An 18,992-nucleotide genomic window follows, 5' to 3' on the forward strand; every position below is an offset into this window, starting at 1 on the left:
AAGCCTGGGAAAAAAAAGGTTCTTTTGGTTATCAGTCTACCTACTGAGAAGGCATCCTATTTATATTCTAGATCAACTTTTGCCATCTCAAAGTCCTTATGACACCTGTGTGTGCCTTCCCATTCCAACTGCAAACAAGGCAAAGCTGGAATGTCAGATGCACAAGCACGCACCTTTGAAACGCATACAGATGCACGTATATATGTGCATAGCTTTCAAATGAGCTTTCAAAGCCAAGCTGAAAATTTAACAGTGATAGTTTTGCATGTGTGATCTTTGTCCTGCCAAATCTGAACTGTACACACAGATTGAGGGGCAGCAGTTTCAGTTTAAGATGACAGTTGGTGTTATTAATTGGTATGTGTTTACCTTGATACATCTCCACCCGTTGCCGATAGCAAACTACATCATTGCACACAACCTAATTCTCCTTGTGTTACTGTCACCAGTGGGATAAGACTCAACTACCAGTCCTATCCGTGTGTCCCAGGTAACGACAGCCCCATCTCTGGGCCAACAGCAGAAATCTAATAAAACACCTAATGGCCAAGGCTACATGGCAGTTCTTTTTGAAAGCCCACTGGATGTTACTTCTGCCTGAGCAGCCACGCCACGGTTAGCCTTATTTTATGCTACACAAAGTGTCACTCTACAGCAGAAATTTAGCCCTTTCCATTTGGTTTGTACTGCATTTTTTTATTTTAATTTAAAACTGCAGAGATCTTCCTCACTCTCACACACCCACATACACACATGAGTGCTGCCTGTAAGGCTCATTCAAACACCAAAATTGTCAGCCTCCCCTACCAACACTTCTAGGACAAGTTCGTCACGTGGCCGTAAGTCATTTCAGAATAAGCAGCTGATAGAAATTGTTTGCCTTCATTTTGCTGTTGCTTAGTTGCTCAGCTATATGCAAAATCCCCTGTTGTGACCCAGTTACCATTTGCTGTGTGTCTTGGGTGGGATTTGGAGGGAGAGAGATGCACAAAAGAGGAGTTGGGGTTTTTTGGTCTCTCGAGGCAGCAGTTCTGTTTGCAAGCACAATTTCTACAGCAGGCGCTTGACCTCACACCTGACATCTGAAACGGCAGCAAACACATGCTACCTGGATTGATGGCTCCAGACCACAAACTGCTGCTCTTGGGGGTGGTTGGGCTGTGGGAAGGAGGAGGCAAAACTGAACTCCTCCTGCACCTCTGCAAGGTGTTACAGCAGAGACGTTCTTTTGTGCTCTCTCATGTAGGTTGTCCTGCTATAAGGAGTCTGCGGAGAAATAAACAGGAGTAATATAATCTGTGTGTGGGACACCTAACCATTCTCAATGTTTTAAGTTATCACTCAGTGAAACACAAAGTGTAATTAGAATATATTTAACTATATTTGTTTCCTCAATATTAGTAGTACACTTTCAGGAAAACATTGAAAGAGGAGCCGTAAGAGGCTGGTGAAGGGTCTAGAGCACAAGTCTTAAGAGGGGCGGCTGAGGGAGCTGGGGCTGTTCAGCCTGGAGGAAAGGAGGCTGAGGGGAGACCTTCTCACTCTCTACAACTACCTGAAAGGAGGTTGTAGCGAGGTGGGGGTCGGTCTCTTCTCCCCAGTGACAAGTGATAGGATGAGAAGAAACAGCCTCAAGTTGCACCAGGGGAGGTTTAGGTTGGATATTAGGAAAAATTCTTCACTGAAAGAGTTATCAAGCACTGTAACAGGCTGCCCACGGAAGTGGTTGAGTTGTCATCCCTGGAGGTATTTAAAAGCTGTGTAGATGTGGTGCTGAGGGACATGGTTTAGTGGTGAACTTGGCAGTGCTAGGTTTACAGTTAGACTTAATGATCTTAAGGGTCTTTTCCAATCTACATGATCCTATAATTCTAAGAAAGAAACAGCTTTCTAGCAGTGGTTTTCTTCGAAGCACCAACAAGACTTCAGCTTCCTTGTTCAAAGCAATCGGCAAGGGAATGCTCAGAGCCCTCCCGACACCGGAGCAGAGCTCCTCCACTGCCTGTCTGTACTGATTCTCACCTGTGGAATAATTATTAAATTGGCCAAGAATACAAAAGTACAGCATTGTTCACACATTAAGGAAAGTCATAAAATCAAGAGGCTTCTGAGGTAGAATATAGCCACAGCTGGCACACGAAGAATGCAACATCTGCGATTCCCTGTACAAGGTTGTTTACGAAACTACACGAGGGATGGGATGGAACGGAACACGATTGTTCCGTGGCCTTCCCTTGTGACAAATAGCAGATATGGGAATGAGATGGTACTACGGAACAGATAAGCTGCATACTTGCTTACTAAGAAACAGATAAGCGGCCTCCTCACTACCCGAGCCAACATTTCGTCAAATGTTGATGAAATGCTGTCCTTTGTGCGAACTTTGCTCATTACAATGTACCAAAACACACTTCCATCCCAGAGGCTACCCGCCCCCAAGGTGCGGCCACTCCTCCTTGAGTACACCAATCATAATAAAAGTATTAATGACTAAAGTCACTCAAACTCCACTTTGAAGATAAAAAATAGTATAAAAATAGCCTGAGAGAGGGGGGATATCGGGGAAGACACCAGTCGACGGGCTGAGCCTTTCTTCCCCCCCATAGGGACGCCTTTGGGTAAGACTTAGATTATACCGAGTGCTTCCTCGGGGAACTTAGAAATTTCTCTAGAGACTCTCTTTTCTACATTTAGAGCCAGGCTGTGTTGTTTATAACTTTGTTGCGCATTTTGTATACTTAACAATATCTTTATTTGCACATGTTCTGCAGACAGTGTATTTATCACCAGCAATCCTAAGAACCTATATATCTGTTGTTTAAATAAACTGCACTGTTTAAGTAGCTAGTTGTTTCGGTTTCTCACTGAACGTGACCAAAGACTCGAGAGTGGCCGTGCTAGTTCATGAGCACGACTAGACTGAAGGTGCAGTCCACTATTAGTGTATCCAAATCATAACAGTTTAATACATATTAAACGCGATTGGACCGATAGTGCTGAATTGGGCATCACTCAGAGTTTAAACCTAGCCGCACCTAGCCTCCCACCTCGGTGAGGAGTGTTAGAACGCAAGGGGGTTTATCTTCTGCCAAAACTGCTTTGCCCCCTTTCCACACAACATCACCCAACACACTTGGCTCCCCCAGCTCTCTATGCTGCCTTCCGCAGAGGTGTCGCAGTGACATCCAGCTAACAAAGGCTCTTATATGGAACAGAAATGCATCCTCCTGCTGTTAAATGACATGAGAAATGGCTTTCCTACAAGAAACTGTCATTTAGGAATCGAGTGGCTCAAATGCTCCATTAGGACACACAAAAAGGATGTTCCATGCATAATGAAAAAAGAACAGTATCATATTTTGTATCACACAAGGACTGAGCATCCTAATTGGCCAGGACACATGCCCAGAATAATAACTCCCCCTCCCGCTGGCTCCACAAAGCACTGTGCCAACGCTGTGCGGCTCTTTAATGCAATAACTGGTTAAAGCAATCGCTGATGCTGGAAACATGCCAAAGCACAGTAGCAGAGCTGCTGTTCATAATGCATAATTATTAGAGCACATGATAATTCAACATAATTTAGCAGAAAGATGTGCATTGCTTTATCTGTAAAATAGTGGAACTCACAAAGCTGGTTCTTAACTGCCATACATCTAAAAGACTGAATGACAAATACTATGAACAGAGACATTTTAACAGAAACAGGCAGTGGTTAAAATAATTTTTTTTCTTTTACCTCCCCAAATTCCTCATAGATCTGTTCAATATAAGTAGTTCCTTTCCTTCCCGGAGAGACCTCTCCATGGATTTCTGACTGATCGCTCTCGCTTTCATTTGTCTTCCGGCTGTTCTCATGCGTTTCGTTCTCCGACTCTTCTACGTTGTCTCTCTCGGACTTGTCCGAAAAAGCATCATTTTCCAAATGGTGGTGGTTCTCCAGGGCTGATTCATTTAAACTGCAACACACAGTTCATTACTTACTTCAATTTGATTTACAAAGCCAGATTACCTAAGGCCTTTTATATAAGGCAAAAACACCCCCCAGGACTCAAAATAGGGTGTGCAGCGCAGGAGAAACACTGATTTCCTGAATAGCAGGGTTTTCACTGCATAAACAGTGAGATATTTTCCATCAAAATTCTCCCCTCCAAACTGCACTTTACAAAATCTGCTACATAGCTCCACTTACCCATCCTTACGTAGAACTGCCGCTGTCTCTGGGTGGGAGCCTACATACCGGAGGGATACAGAGTACACACTAACAACTATACACTGCTGATTAGAGAACTGAAATGTCAATCAGAAGAGATTTTTCCCTTTACAGATGCAAACCAGTGGATTGTAGCATATGGCAAAAATATGACATTATGGGATACATTTTCTTTTCAGTGCTGCTGCTACTTTATTTTAACAGATTGTCATCCTAAGTCAGCCTTACACTAGAAAAGGCAAATTTAAAAATCAACAGAAGAAAGTATTTTCACACACACCACCTCCCTACAGCCACCCCACAAACTAACCTGGGGAATGTGCTTCCCCCAGATAATGCTGTGTGGCAGAACTGAGTTGAAAGCATGGACTGGACAATTACATGTAAGTATACCCAGATAATAACAGCATCTAAGGGAAAGCGTGGAAGGCGTAGCAAGCTTCATGCTCAGTGATCCAGGCTTTAGAGAATGAGGAGAAAGCCAAAAATTCTCTCCTAAGTAGCCTATAGCATCTCCATTTGGAAAAGCAGATGCAGTTCATACGACAGATGGCAACCATAATTAGATGGGCCAGAGGTCAGACACTGAAAAGTATTCATTACATGCCTGTTTTTTCAAGTATTATTTGGCATTGGCTTCAGTTTTCCCTATTCATACATGTCTTCGCACACCCATCTCCTCTTTCATGGCCTAGCCTAGCTCTCAGGTGCTGACCTTCTCAGCTTGACCTTCCTCTGAAAATTTCTTACCAAGGTCCTCAGGCAAAATTGCTTTTGGATAGAAAAGATTTCCAGCTACACAAGGAGCTTCAGAGGATCTAAATAGGCCATGGATCTTGAAGAGTTTTGTTACTTCCTGTAGTTCATCCCTCTCAAAGCAAGGTATCTCTCCTCAGTACATGGGAATGTTCTGCCAAGTCTGAAGTCCCTCCATGATGGGCCTTTTCTCAAGCCATTCTGAGCATGTTCCATTTTGATTAGATATTAATGCTGAAAGTTCCCATCCCTTGTTTTCCTCTTGTTTGTTTTGTTTTGTTTTAAAAAGATAATTAGGCATTGCTAGTTAGAGCTAGATTAAAAAAAAACAAAACAACAGAAGAGTCAGAACATAGAACTGGCATCAGCTTTTCAGAAAATCTCAACTTCCAACTATGCATTGAAATAAGCTCATAATCTTTAATACGCCAAACAGCCACATTGTGACAGTCACATCTCAGTGTCTGGAGAAGCTCAGTTTCTAGAGTTCTTTTGAAAGTGTCATCAACAGCTTTCTGTGCCTTTAGAAAATCTTTCTTTTAACTCCACTCGTATATATATGTATGTATGCATATATGTCTATGTGTGTGTATATATATAAACTACAAGGCTTTTAAATCTACATTTTTAATATAAAGTAAGAGTAAGATCATAAATCAGTCAATGACCACTATACTCCAGCACTAATAATTTGCTATTAGACATCACCTGTCTTCATCGTTCTAGTGCTAAAATGTTACTTCTTTTTTTTAGCTAGGAACCAGAAAGTGTAATGCCTGATAACCAAATACATTGGAAGCAGAGAGGATAGCATGTGCATGAGTTTAAGATAATAAAAAAGGTGAGGAGAGGGCTGTCAAGGGATATTATCCCATGATTTCTCAACACAGATACTTCCTGAATGGTAGGTCCAGGAAGTTATTGGTTGCTGATCATTTAAATACCTAATTTATTTCTTAATTTTTCAATGATCAGCTAAATACGTGTTTGTCTGTGGTTGCTATGCTCCCTTACCTAGTTAAAGTTTTCTCCATGGGGTAAAAATGCCTGAAAGAACAGTTCATTATAAGGCTTATGGTTCATGACTGAGAAGTAGCACTTGTTTCTATTGCACATTTGTAAGAAGAGCAAGTGTTTTTCAGTGTCACCTGCCTCGCGTTTGGGAAATATCTGAAGTTTCAGTGCGGCAAATGACTCTTTTAGTTTCATCTGCTCCCCCCCATTGTTTTTTAAGGATTTCAGATTTAGTCCAAGAGGGAATTAAATTCACATGAAATCCCACTCAACTGTGCACTGATTACCCACCAGCCGCAAACAAGGCAAGACTTAACACATCCAGAGCCAAGGAGCCGCTCTGGGGAACCAAAGGGAAAACAGATGCTCCTCATTCTGAGGAACAAATTTGAGATGTTTGAAGTGAAGCCAGGCTCTTCTACTCCTCCGAAGAGAATCAATCACTGAACACGTACGATATGCTAAAAACAAAAGCCACGCCATGAGCTTGAACTAAAATCAATGTAAAGACGTCCCAGGGGCTTCCAATGGGATTAGGACCAGCCTTCAAAAGCTGTGAGGGAATGACTATGTTGGAAGTCCGCACTGTATTTCCACCATGAACATGAATACCTTGGCATTTTTCACAGCTAATTTACTGTTTCAGCATATTGGAGCTGTCTTATGTCCGTCAGTGACCAGGATTTCTTTGGTTTGATACCGCTCTTCTATACAAAGCAAAAAAAAAATCCCTTTGGCTCTTGTCAAACAAGTAAACCAGCCAGATTACTGGGGTTGCTGGAGATAAGATATGGAAGCCACAAGAAATATAACTTCATATTAAAAAGAAGAGTGTCTGGTGCCCTAAAGGCGTCTTGTCTAAAATCACAGATTTACACAGTACTTTAACCTTTGATTCACTTGCACAGTTCTCTCCCTCTCACTTTTATACGCTACTAAAGACATGGATTTTAAAATCAGTGTGTAATCTTGACTTCTTTCCCAGCAGGAAAGGAGCAAAGCAGCCAGCAGACAAATGTAACTTTGGCTCAATGAAAGATTCGCCTTTGCCAGCTCCCTTGGGTTGTGTTCTCCCTATAATATCCATCATCTCCCTTTTCTTTTTCTTTTCTTGACAGAGTAGTTTGGCTAATTTGAAGATAGAGTTAAATGTAATTAACTGGCCCCCTAACAACAGCGTGCCAATTTAATTGGTAAGATTCCCTGTAGGGAAGGCATTTAATTAGAATGATTGAATCCCTAGGAGGAAGCCACTGTCAGTGGCAAACCAAAAACCCTTTGCTCAGCACTTGCACAGTTTTGGTTTTGCATTCTTCCTTGTTTAAATGTTCTTTATTCCCCCAGGGACGACAGCAAGTCATCCCCCCTGTCCCACAACACTCAAACTCCCCTAGGCTTTAAGGACTGGGGAAAGTCTGGGTACACATTAAAAACAGTGGTCGGACTCAGAAAGGAGAGTGTATTGTCCAGACAACCAGACACTGAACACCCAGCTTGAACCAGACTCAGCTAAAATCTGAGCCTGTCAGAAAAATCTGGTTCCCATTGTGGGTACTCTGTCCTGCTGAAAACTCTGCCACGTGTGCTACTGCTGAGCTCCCATAATTCAAGAGGGCTTTTAATGTTGAACGACTAAGAGGTGAAACAGAGGCATCATTTAAGCATCATTTACACCTCATATTTTGAAGAAATACTTTCATACAGTTTTAACTCTACCTTTCGCACTTCCTTACAGTAGCCATGGGTCTGTCTGAATGTTCTCAGTGCCACAGGCTCCATTTAAATATTGGATTTCAGTACACACATCCATCAGCTGAAAAACAATTCCACTGCATCCCTGGATTCATTATCACAGCGAGCACAGTCTTACGAGACTCACTCTTAGGCAGAAAGAAATTAGAAAGTAAAGTATTATGGAAGAAGCCCAAGAACAATAGAAGTATTTGCAGAAGTACTAGGGCGCATGCCCCAGTAACGCATCAGACTTCCTTCTCTTCTCCCATTGCTCTTCAGTAAAGCTCTTCTTCAAACTCCAGCTAAAAACCCAAACAGCAGAACTGGAGAACACGTGCTGGGAATACCAGAGCCTTTCAGAGCAAAGGGCAGACCAAAATGCTGCCATCCCTTTGGTCCCATGCACCAGAGATACCTCAACACTCTGAAGAGGACTCAGATCCCTGCTGTTGTTATAACAGAGACTGAGAAAACCACTTAAAGGTGAGGTCCCACTATGCAAGGCATCATCTTTCCAGACCACAAGAATTACTACCCTAAAAACTGTATGGTGCATTGCTGTGAGCCCTAAGAGTCAAATTCGTATCAGCAGAACTAGAAATAGACACTACATCTCCCACTTCCCACTCCAAGGGCCAAGTGTCTATACCACAGGGACTTTAGAAGTTGCCTATTCAGCTATAAGCAACAGATAAGGCCTGGGGTTTTTTAATGCTTACAGAGCTTTGATGTGAGTTGTTTCAAAATGCTGCAGTAATACTAGGAATATGAATAGAAAGAAGGCTGTGGGGACTTTTTTCTCTTATGTAAAAATTTATCTGATGCATCAAGGAAGAAATTGGAAACCACTCAAAACCCCTGTAGAGAGAGAAAGTAATTATAAAACTAAGGATGCAGTGTGTGCACTCTGCTGACTATGACGCAGTATTATTAGAAAAGAGAACACATTATTAAAAAACAGATCAGGCTCAGAGCCATATGTGCTAGTCGACAGACAGACATTGGTAGCGATTGTGTCTGTGTAACCATAGGTCTACTCTAGCAGCTAGATTCTGCAATCTTGACTCAGGCAAGCCATTTTTCATGTCAGCATCTCCAGACAGCATTTTGGCTCAAGCAGGGGACAGAAGAAAAAGGCTTATGTACGCTTGAACGCAGCTGAGGTTCCCCCCACTCTGTGTGCTCAAACATTAGTTGACCAAAAACCTCATAAGCACCAAACCTATAAATTAGCATTGGATGCAGCAGAAGAACATACAGGCTGGTTTTTAAAAAGGTTTCCTTAGTGGACTCTGGATAGATTATGCTAAAGTTAAAAAAATGACCAAGTGTGAGCCATGCAACACTTCTCTGTGCATTAAGAAGTGATAGCCCCATCTTACTGGAAGAACTCCTGGTCTGAGATAGTGCTTGTGTGCAAGAGGTGGTTGAGGCCCGCATGTGCAGAATCGCTCGAGCAGTTCATTTCTCCATCCTTTCCCTGCTTGGAGGCACTGAGCCGGAAAAGGCTGGAGCAACGCAGGGCAAGTTCCAAAGCATCCAGCCAGCATCGACCTATGAAAACAAAAGGAATTATTTAAGCACAGGAAAGTAAATAAGACAACTCATGTGTTGCTTCTTAAAAGCTTCTTGCCTGGGAGTAAAGCTCATTATAATTCAGGAAGTCGCTGTGTACAATAATCTATTTTTCAGAAACGGTGTGTTTTAGTGGCTGCCTGAGTGAGCCATCTGCATGGGTAATGCAGCGGGAAGCTCACCCCAACTCCCCCTTCCCTAATAGCATCTCTTCCTCCGATCTCCCACAAACTGTTCACGTCCCCTTTTGCCCCTTTCTGGCTTTGTCTGAGATGCAGGAAATGTGTACAGGTAGGGTGCTTCCAAACCACCTAGCAGCTCATGTCTGCAAGTAATACACCCCAAAAACACATTTCGTGCTTGGCATCCCCCACACACAGACTACCCAATGTCAGGGAGATACCGAGGCACAGCGTTGCGCAGGTGAGGCTCCTGCTTGGTGTGGGATCACTGAACTACAAGCCATCTTGGGGGTCCCACACAGGGTGTAGCGCTGCAATAACAATCACTCCAAACAAGAGCCAGGATGATCAACACTTGCCAGAGTAATTAAGACTAGAGGGAGTTGCTTGTGAGACTGTTTATTTTTCCTCTTTCTCTGTATTTTTTCCCTTTTATCCATTCCTCCTCCCTGCCCAGTCCATCAGATAATCCGGGTGGAGCACCAGTTTCTCCTATCTTGTCACAAAAAACCTTTACCTGAAGGGTCTACTTTGCAAATACCAGAAACAATAAGCATGGCAGAGAGACGAGACAAACTGCAGTTTCTACACACAGCTTCACAGGATTTTCTTAAGGCCTGCCTACGTCCCACAGGCAGGCAGCAAATGAAAAGCACGGGAATCCAAACTGACCCTTGGCTCCTTTTGCAATGATCCATACAAGTCTACAAAGCTGTGTGTCAGTGTTAAAGCCTAACCACCATAACGCTGGAGACGCTGTATTCTTGGAAGCACCTGAAAATAGCCTGCTTCTGTCGTGCAGCCATTAATGAGGCCAGGACACCTGCAAATTGGCTGAACATTCAAGAACTGAGGTATCAAGGGAGTTATCCTCTAATTTCAAGCATGTAAAACAGAGCTCTTCATTACACTCCTCAGAATACATTTTGCAATAATTAGAAGCGTGCTTGAGAGGCAGTGAGGAAAACAAAAGGATTTTGCTGTAGCAATGGCAAGTGCTACAAACAGGTTTTCCCCGGACCCCATTCATTCCCAAGCCCCATTTGGGAAATATTTCCATTACATTCAATTCTATCCCACACTCAGCATCAAACATATGCATAAATCTCACTGGGAACCTGCTGTTCTCTTGAGCAGAATTCCCGTCAATTTTGATATGACCAAAATTTGGCTCTATAAGAAGATCAATGAGAGTTTAAAAAAAAATCCAGATGATATGCATATAAAAAAAAAGTTTATAAACTTGAGTAGCTTTCAGTGCTTGCTCTGATACAAAGCTGCAACCAGTAAAAGAGAGGAAAAAAAAGCCAAAACATTGAAGAATTGCTCTTGAACACTGAGCCACAAACACCTCAAAACCCAGTCATTTATTCTAATTTCATGCCATAAATTCCTTCAGCATCAGCTTATGATTTAATAATAAAATCACACATAATGGTTAATAAAAGATTAGGAAGGTTGAAGGCTGTTGGAATTGATTTCACACTATTTTGTATTTAACAAATATTCTTGCATTAGAGCTTTACATACAGAGATTTATTCCCTTCTCCCCATGTGGAGGATTTGCATGGATAACCCATTAGAGTTAATGGCTGTGCTGAGCACAAATTCACTCCCTCCTACATATCCCCTCTCCCCAAACCCATCAACATAAAAACCTATTTCAGGCTATTCCGTACAAAGGACCACAGCCCTGCTTAGGCTTATCTCCTTTGACTGTTCTCTGTCTTTACCTTTGCTTTTCTTTTCCGGTTCTACAGAGTAAGGACTGCATGACTCGACATTTGGAAACGCTGCATATGTCAAGACAGTTTTATATTCAATGGTCTTGTAAAATCAGATGCTTTGATAGGTAGCTTGATTTGTAGCAGCATGATCCCTTTGGAGCAGTAAGGGAGGTCAGTTCCTCAGCTCCCCGCAGCACTCAGGTAAAGACATTATCTTACGACGGTTACGGCAATGCGCTGGCTACGTTTACACTTTCTAACAAGGGTGGCAATGGTGACCGGGAAGTCTCCCTCAGCCATCTCCCCTGCTGTGCCCCTGCGGCCCACCCCTCCCTGGGGCTGTAGGCAGAGCAGCCACGCTGGCCCCAACGCCACAGGAGCTCTCTGACCCCTCCAACGCTACCGCCACGGGCGTTCACTGCCACTGACTTGCGCTTACAGGCTTGGACAAACCTTTGTGGTCCAGCACATTACCAGAGGAAATTTCTACATAACATATCCAGGTTTTTTAACTCTTTAGATAACTCCCTGGAAGGGGTTATGAGTAACTTGAATCTTTTTTGAAACCTTACTCACGGATCCTAAATTAAAAAATAATAATAATAAATTTTAAAATTTCATTTTAATATTCCAAAGCAGAGACACAAAGCTTTAGAGGACGTTGCTGTGCATTAGCAGTCAGCATTATTTGTGCCCTGCAGAACACAGAAATGGCATCGGTGTACTCCCTTATTTTCATTTCAAGGGATGCACAGCATCCCCAAGCTAAGAAATGGGCCTTCAGCCATCAGGTGGTGCTGTGAATCCAAACAAATACATGCCACAAAACCAGACATAAAATATGGGATTTCCTCTGCAAATGAAAAGGTTACATTCTCTGCAAGTTAACAGTGTGTTAATTGCAGCATAACACCATAAAATTATACCCTCTCAATTTCAGGGACTGCACACAAAATAAACGTGTTTCCTTGCTAAAGGCCTACATGAAATGTTTTTACATTTGAGTGATCTTGCTATTGAGTAACATTCTTCTTTATTGTGAAAATGATACAAAAATGCTAGCATTTGGATTACTTAATTGCTTACCTGCCAAGTCTACTCACTCCCTCAGGAACCGCAGAAGGGGAAAAAAGTATGTGGTCACATAATTAAAGGCTGTCATCTACAGCCACGGTAGTCTGAATGAAGGATTCATGGTTACCTTAATTCCCACATTTTCTAATTTTGAGTAGTTGACTCAAGTCAGGATTTTTTGTATGCAAGGTAATTAGATCAGAGAAGGATGCAAAATGTGGTTTTCTTCAGAGAGGAATGGCAGCCCAACATGATGCATATAAAGGAAGCAAAGAAGAGCTGTGAAGGAGTTACAATGGTATTCTTTTAGAAGGTTGAGGTTTTTAAAGCTGCAATGTAAAACACTGCAATCAATTATCAGTTATAATTTTCCACCGATTGTGGCTTAAAACAAGCATATGTTTAAATTCTGAAGGAAAACCCAAGAGCATATTGTCAGCCTATGGCAGAATCTCCCTGCAGGCTTTTAAGCTTTTTTTATATCAAATGATATATTACTCTATCCAATGCAATAATTACTTTTGGACAATTTCTGCAGAGACGTTGTCTCAAAAACACCTACATTACCTCCTGCTTGGGAGCTGTGAACTAAGTATTCCCTTTCATACCTTATTTCCGAGCTCTACCTTTTCTTCCTTGTATTTAGTATTTTGTCCCTGACATCCAAGGGGCAGCCCACAGAGTAAGCTGTGGGCTGCAGAGGTGGAAGGATGAAAGAGGGAGAGGGTAAAATAGTCCATCTACACATAACGCTCCCATATATCTCACAAGCCACACAGAAGGAATTACAAAACTCAGCAACAGCAATCTTTCATCGAAGCTAACAGAGCTCTCAGTGAGGATAATAACAGGGAGAAATGACACCTCATGCAGAGAAGATCCCCAGCTAGATCACTCGTACTGGCAGCTGGCACAAGGAGGACATTTCACATCACCTGTCTTTCGGCACCTGAACTAGTCAGGTGGGTGGGTTGCCCAGCCACCTTTGGCTCTCTCCAGGAACGATGGGGAAAAAGTGAGACTCTTTGACAAGGTTGTTCCTAAAGCGCCAAAAGTGGATGTCCTACCAGAGTGCTAGTGCTAGCTTGGGTTCCTGCTCTCTTTTGAAGTAGCCTCTCTCCTTGCACCGATCAGTGGTTTCATTATCCATTCCCTACATCACTTTAGCAAACGATGATCGCTTTAGCATTTGGCATGTGACAGATGTCCCAGGAAAATGGGATGTCAGAGGAACACATCTGCACATCACTCAGCTGTGCTCACTGCAAAAAAAAAAAAAAAAAAGAAGATGAAAAAGAGGTGTCTCCCCTGAGTAAGCCTGTAACCCTTTTTCTCTGTTACATGTGTTTACAGTAAAATGACGACAGTCATCAGTAACAATTTGAAAAAGGAAACTCTTTGAAAAATCAGTTAAACACAGCTGGGTTCCAAAGTTCCTTCCTCTTGAAAGGTTTGGGAAAAATAAGCTAATAAAAGATGTGTGTTGCCTTGACTTCGCACAAACAAAGCCAAACATGCATCCCACATATGTTTCGAAGCCTTCTCCAGGCCTTTTGGCTCAGCAGGCTGGAAAAGCACCTTGTGGTCCTTTGAGATGACTCCTGCAGTACAGTTGTGCAAATGGGAATCACTATGGCTCCTTGCAGGATGCTTCCCGAGTCTGCAGGGCTCTGCTGGCACCATGCGGAAACCTGGAAGCTGAACAGGAGCAGGCATGCACTCGCACCAACTCTTTTTTTCACAGACAAGAGGAACTACTAAAACGAACTGACAAAAACCATTTCCTCTCCCCTGGGAAAAAAAAAACAACCCCAAAACCACCGAAAGTTGCTTATGCTGCTAACCTAGGCTCAGTTCAAGGAATAACTCGAGTCTGTCCTAGTCTTCAAGCAGATCTAAAATCACAACAATATCCCACAGAAAAAAAAAAAAAAAGGCAGTATTGAAATCACTCAGCTATTCAGACTTGAAATTCTTTACGGTTACCATCATTCACCTAGAAGAAGTCATAATTTGATGTGCTAAGGCTATCTGCCACATTTTGCAACAGCTGATCACAGAGGAGCCAGCCAATATTCTCTCAGCACTCACCAATAACAAAAATCTGCTCGAGATGGAATCACATCGCTGCACACTGAAATCTCAGTCAGGGACTATACTTTTTTTCCATTGCATTCCTGTAGCTATGGAACAGCTGGAATGAATCTCTTGCCAACTAAGACTTCAAAAGCCTCACACCTAGTAACCATACAGTCCCCCAGATAGGCATCACTAAGGGAGTATTATTCTTCTTGAATTATTAAAGACATCCAGCTTTTGGCCTCGTGCCTCACAGTTACAAGATAGATGCTTTTAAAAATCAACCTGAAGTAGACCATCACCTGGAAACGATGAATTCTTGCTCAAGTGCACACAAATCACAAATGATGAGGAAGAGGCTGATTTGGTTCAGTCAGTGGATATTAAGGTCATCGTATTCAGCTGACTGCTTATTCTGCTGTACCACTTGGGTGCCTGCGTGCATGATTTCTTACACTTTGTCTGTCAAGATGCAAGGATGCGATCTCTCAGTTAGCTGCAGGTGCAATTTATACACCAAGCTAAATCAAGTCTGGTTGCAAATGCCTGGATTTTAAACTGCTGAGAGAGGTCTAAGGAATATGAAGGGCAAATATATAGCTAAGAAGGTAACTTTTATTTGTTCCAGTACTGCCAGGATCCAGTGATATATTTCATTGTGAACTTGGTTTCAAATTGCAATCTTCCTCCTGGTTTATTGCTTCTGTGCGTGACCCTTATTTCAATAATCTAATTTCCTCCCTGGATCAGAGCATCAATTTCGGGGGAAGGGCCAGATGCCTAGCAAAGAAACGACACTGTAAGCCAGACCATCAGGATTTCCATGCAACTCCATCCACATGCGGCAATGGAAACTACCCAAAGTATGCCTGAAGGAGAGGACAGATATAAGGAACGAAATGTAAGTAAGTGTGGTTTGCAATTCTACTGTTAAGTCTTTAACCCTTGGTAATCTGCCACTTTGAATTCCCCTACTAACCCCTTTGGTGGCAGTGCCCATGGCAAGGCGGCAATCTCTGCAATATGAGATTTAAGCGGGTGAGTCAAAATGCTTAGAAAAGCATTTCTGGGGCCACCGGTTTGAAGATCTCAGGGGCAGCCCCAGAATGGTCCAGGCAGGATGCTTGGGACAGGTTTAAACTACTAATTCTAAGCTCCTCATCAGCATAAATCTGAAATATATACACAGTCAGTGGTTTGGAAAAAACAGTATTATTTTCTGAAACTGGTAAGAAAGAAAGGCCGTGTGTTTATACAGGTTGAGCCCTGTAGGCTGACATGACCTTCCAGATGTCTTTAAAATCATCACAAAGCAGACTGCTGCTGCGGTCTGTGAATGTGAAATTTACTGTAGCTTGGCAGTGGTTCTGCAGGCTATGCAGAAGTCAGGACCTTAAATCCTACCAACAGTCTGTCACAGATGGTACGGCAGAGGGGAAAAAAGGGATTCTGAAATGCTGAGAGAAAAAGTAGGCCATGTAAGCTGCTGATCATGATATAGTTTCGTCGATAGCAGAACTCTACATCTAACATATGCTGCAACTCAATATTTCTCAACAAGTCAGAGGCCTCCATGAATTACTGTTAAATTTGCCAAATGCTCTGAGGTTCGTTTCCACTACTAACACGGGAGACTGCGTTAAGAAGAACATGGTCAGGACACCTCCTCAGAGATGCTGTAGATTCACACAATATTGCATTTACGGAGGAGACGCGAACATACTACAAATACATGCTCACATTATGCAAGAGAACAGATTCCACGCACCCCATTTGTGTCAGCTAGCTTAGCTCATTTTACCTAAATCTCCTGTATCTCTTGGCCATAACTGCAGCCCCTATGTCTGTCCAGTGCAGTAAAGAAACGAAACAAACTCAGGTATACCCTCTTGGAGATGACTCTTTATAACAGGTAAAGGTAGATAACAGCCTACAACCATTTCAGTAGTGTCTTCTGGGTTTAAAATCAAACTGTATTTGCAAAGTATAAGCCTTAATTTGCTGCAGTTTATACAGACTGCTTTAAATGTAACAGTTTCTATTCCTTGTGTCCTTGTCTGCATATGTTTTACACCACCTACTGACGTTAATACCATTTCCAAGTCACTCATCTCCGAGTGCGACACCCATGTGTTTGGCCATTTGTCAGCATGTCTACATTGCTCAATGGAGCAGATGCCCCCAAGCAGCCCCCACGAAGGCTAACAAACAAAAGCCCATAGCACAGTCACCATGCCAGGACAGCTCCTGTGTTTGGGAAGGAAGCTAGTCTGAGTGTATGAGCTGTTCTTCCCTCTTGTCTGCAGATTCACATCCTTCCCTTCCTGCTCAAGGTACAGCCACTTCTCACAGCTCACTGACCTCAGCTGGGAAGTCAAATACTCTCATTCAGCTGAAAATAACACCATTTTTCATGCCAGTACTTCTGGTGTGATACTATATCAACTTTTTTTGTGAAGTCCACTGCTAAATGGACAGATCCCAAAGCTTCACTTCACATCAGTTGTCACAGTCACCTCCTCAGACTCTCAGGATCTACCAGGCATAATGTGGGTGCCCCAAACCTGTGCAGGTGGCTCTAGGGCATTGCTAGTGCTGCTCAAGAGCATATATTATCTCATTCTTAGCCAAAGGCCCTAGTTATTTTCTAGGTACACGTTTATGATATTTGATTGAGAGTTATCTCAGTTCCTCCTCCTCTTGATCACATTAGCTTTCCACCTAGCCTTAAGATCCTACTGTACAGAAGCATCAAAGTAAGGGAAAATCATACTAAATCCTGAAATAACTCTACTTTGATCTGCCTGGCTTCTGCATGCTTCCCAAGAATGTTGGCCAATATCTTGGCTTTAAAAATACGTTCCAGTAATTCACTATTTTAAGCTCTTATGACACCAGAGACATGTAATAATTTACTGGGCAGAAAGTTTCCCACAGGCATTTAAATATTGAAAATTCTCATGTGCCAGATACGGTCTCTTTTGCGCTTTTTCAGCGTGTGGTGTATGACCCAGACAGAGAGATCACAGCTAGAAAGGTCTTACCTCTGATGATCCCTTGGGAGCTATTGTTAGCTTGGGAGCCTTTATGGGTAAGGTTAGTTAGAACCAATCTAAAGCTATTCTACTCCATGTAACTGGCCTGTGGCAGTCGTCGTAAAAAGAGAGAGTAGAAGTTCAGCCACAGGTCTCTTTGCCAGGCTGGCTTTAAGGTTTAATCATTAGGTTTCCAATAGAATGATTAGGTTTCCACCAGAATGAAAGTTTTCATTTAGAAGATCGCTGAAATGCCAGAAAAAAAAGGTACTTGATGAGACAGCAATTTGTCTTGAACACATACAATGACGACATTGGTCCCTTCGTGCATTTTCTAATTAAGTTGATGGAAAGACAAATGACATGGATCTCTAAGGAAATAATAATTTAGAAAATCTGGATTGACAGACAGTTGTTGAAGTTATTTGGTTGCCTAAGAACTCTGCGGGACTGTTCCGTGTGTCTATTCTGAGGGCTGTCTGTATAACAAGGGTTTGAAATGCCTGTAATTTAGCAGCTCTACCCAACAGTCCTTTTTTTTTCCTAAGAGACTATTGTATCAATCTATCCCTTTCTAGACAGGTGGTATTTGGAGCTGGGTTGGAATCCTGTATTCCTTTACACAAATAAACTGTATTGTTTCATAAGCTACAAAAGCATAATATTCAAAGAAATGGATGTGCTTCTACGGTTACGAATACAAGTTTCACTTATTTTCATGTCATTTCACTACATCGGCATCTGCAAGCAGCTTTCAGTGTCGAGATGGCATCCCTCGCTGTCAACAGCCCTCTTTGTGCACTAGTAGGAAGAACAGCATGCCAAGCCTGTATTGAAAGACGGTTTCCTCCTATTCTAATTGTCATGTCAAAGGCGTATTTGGCATTGTCCTATTTCCAGACTTTAGGAATGAGTAAAACTTAATCACTGGATCAGAAGGACACTGCTTTCAAAGCCCATTGTGCTCCCTGAAAAATCCTTGTGTCCTTAAAGTTCCTCTTGATGAGACGCAAAGGAGCACATGGGCTACATGACCACCCGTGGTGGGGTAGGTGAAAAATACCCACAAAACGAACAGGGTTATTTGGTTATGGCAAAAAAAAATTACAGTAGTCTGAAGGTCAAATGGAATGAAAACATGGTTTTAATCTTCTTATTTACTTATAAATCACTGATATTTTAGGTCTGCTAAAGTCATTTATAGAGATTTTCACATCGCAAGCTGGCACGCCTGTTATATATTGACCTAAATTTACCTTCCATAATTTTTTTAATTCTCAGAATGTTATTTTGTACGTGGAGTCACCAGCATCTGGGCCTGCTATGCTGTAAACCACAGTACAGTGAGTTTACAGGAGAATTATGGTGGTTCCAAGACATCTATCACAGTTCTTCAATGTTACTGTGTCATTTTCCTCCAATAGATCGTAGGCAGATAACCAAATAAAGTCTCTGCTGAACTGAGAAACAGTTAAGCTTCTCTCTCAGCCCAGTTTTGGGATCAATTCCTTTCATCCTTTAGCACATACTGACTTAGTGTTTTTTCCCCTGTTACAAGCCTAGGTCCTTCTTGCATACACATGGCCAGAAAGGTGGCTCTTCA

At 42.3% G+C, this 18,992-nt stretch overlaps 1 protein-coding gene across 5 annotated transcripts in view; it reads right to left on the bottom strand.

The window, feature by feature from the left end:
• The window catches only part of OSBPL5 (oxysterol binding protein like 5), a 183,192-nt gene that overhangs the window by 20,362 nt on the left and 143,838 nt on the right, over positions 1-18,992 (bottom strand). For all 5 annotated transcript variants that reach the window (XM_074585747.1, XM_074585743.1, XM_074585745.1 and 2 more), the window contains 2 exons: positions 9,100-9,271; positions 3,740-3,959 (listed from right to left, as the gene is read on the bottom strand). In XM_074585747.1, coding sequence (XP_074441848.1) covers positions 3,740-3,959; positions 9,100-9,271 — 392 coding nt within the window. The remainder of the gene's footprint in view (positions 1-3,739; positions 3,960-9,099; positions 9,272-18,992) is intronic.

The sequence above is a fragment of the Larus michahellis genome, chromosome 4, assembly GCF_964199755.1.
Source record: "Larus michahellis chromosome 4, bLarMic1.1, whole genome shotgun sequence".
Lineage (NCBI taxonomy): Eukaryota > Metazoa > Chordata > Aves > Charadriiformes > Laridae > Larus > Larus michahellis.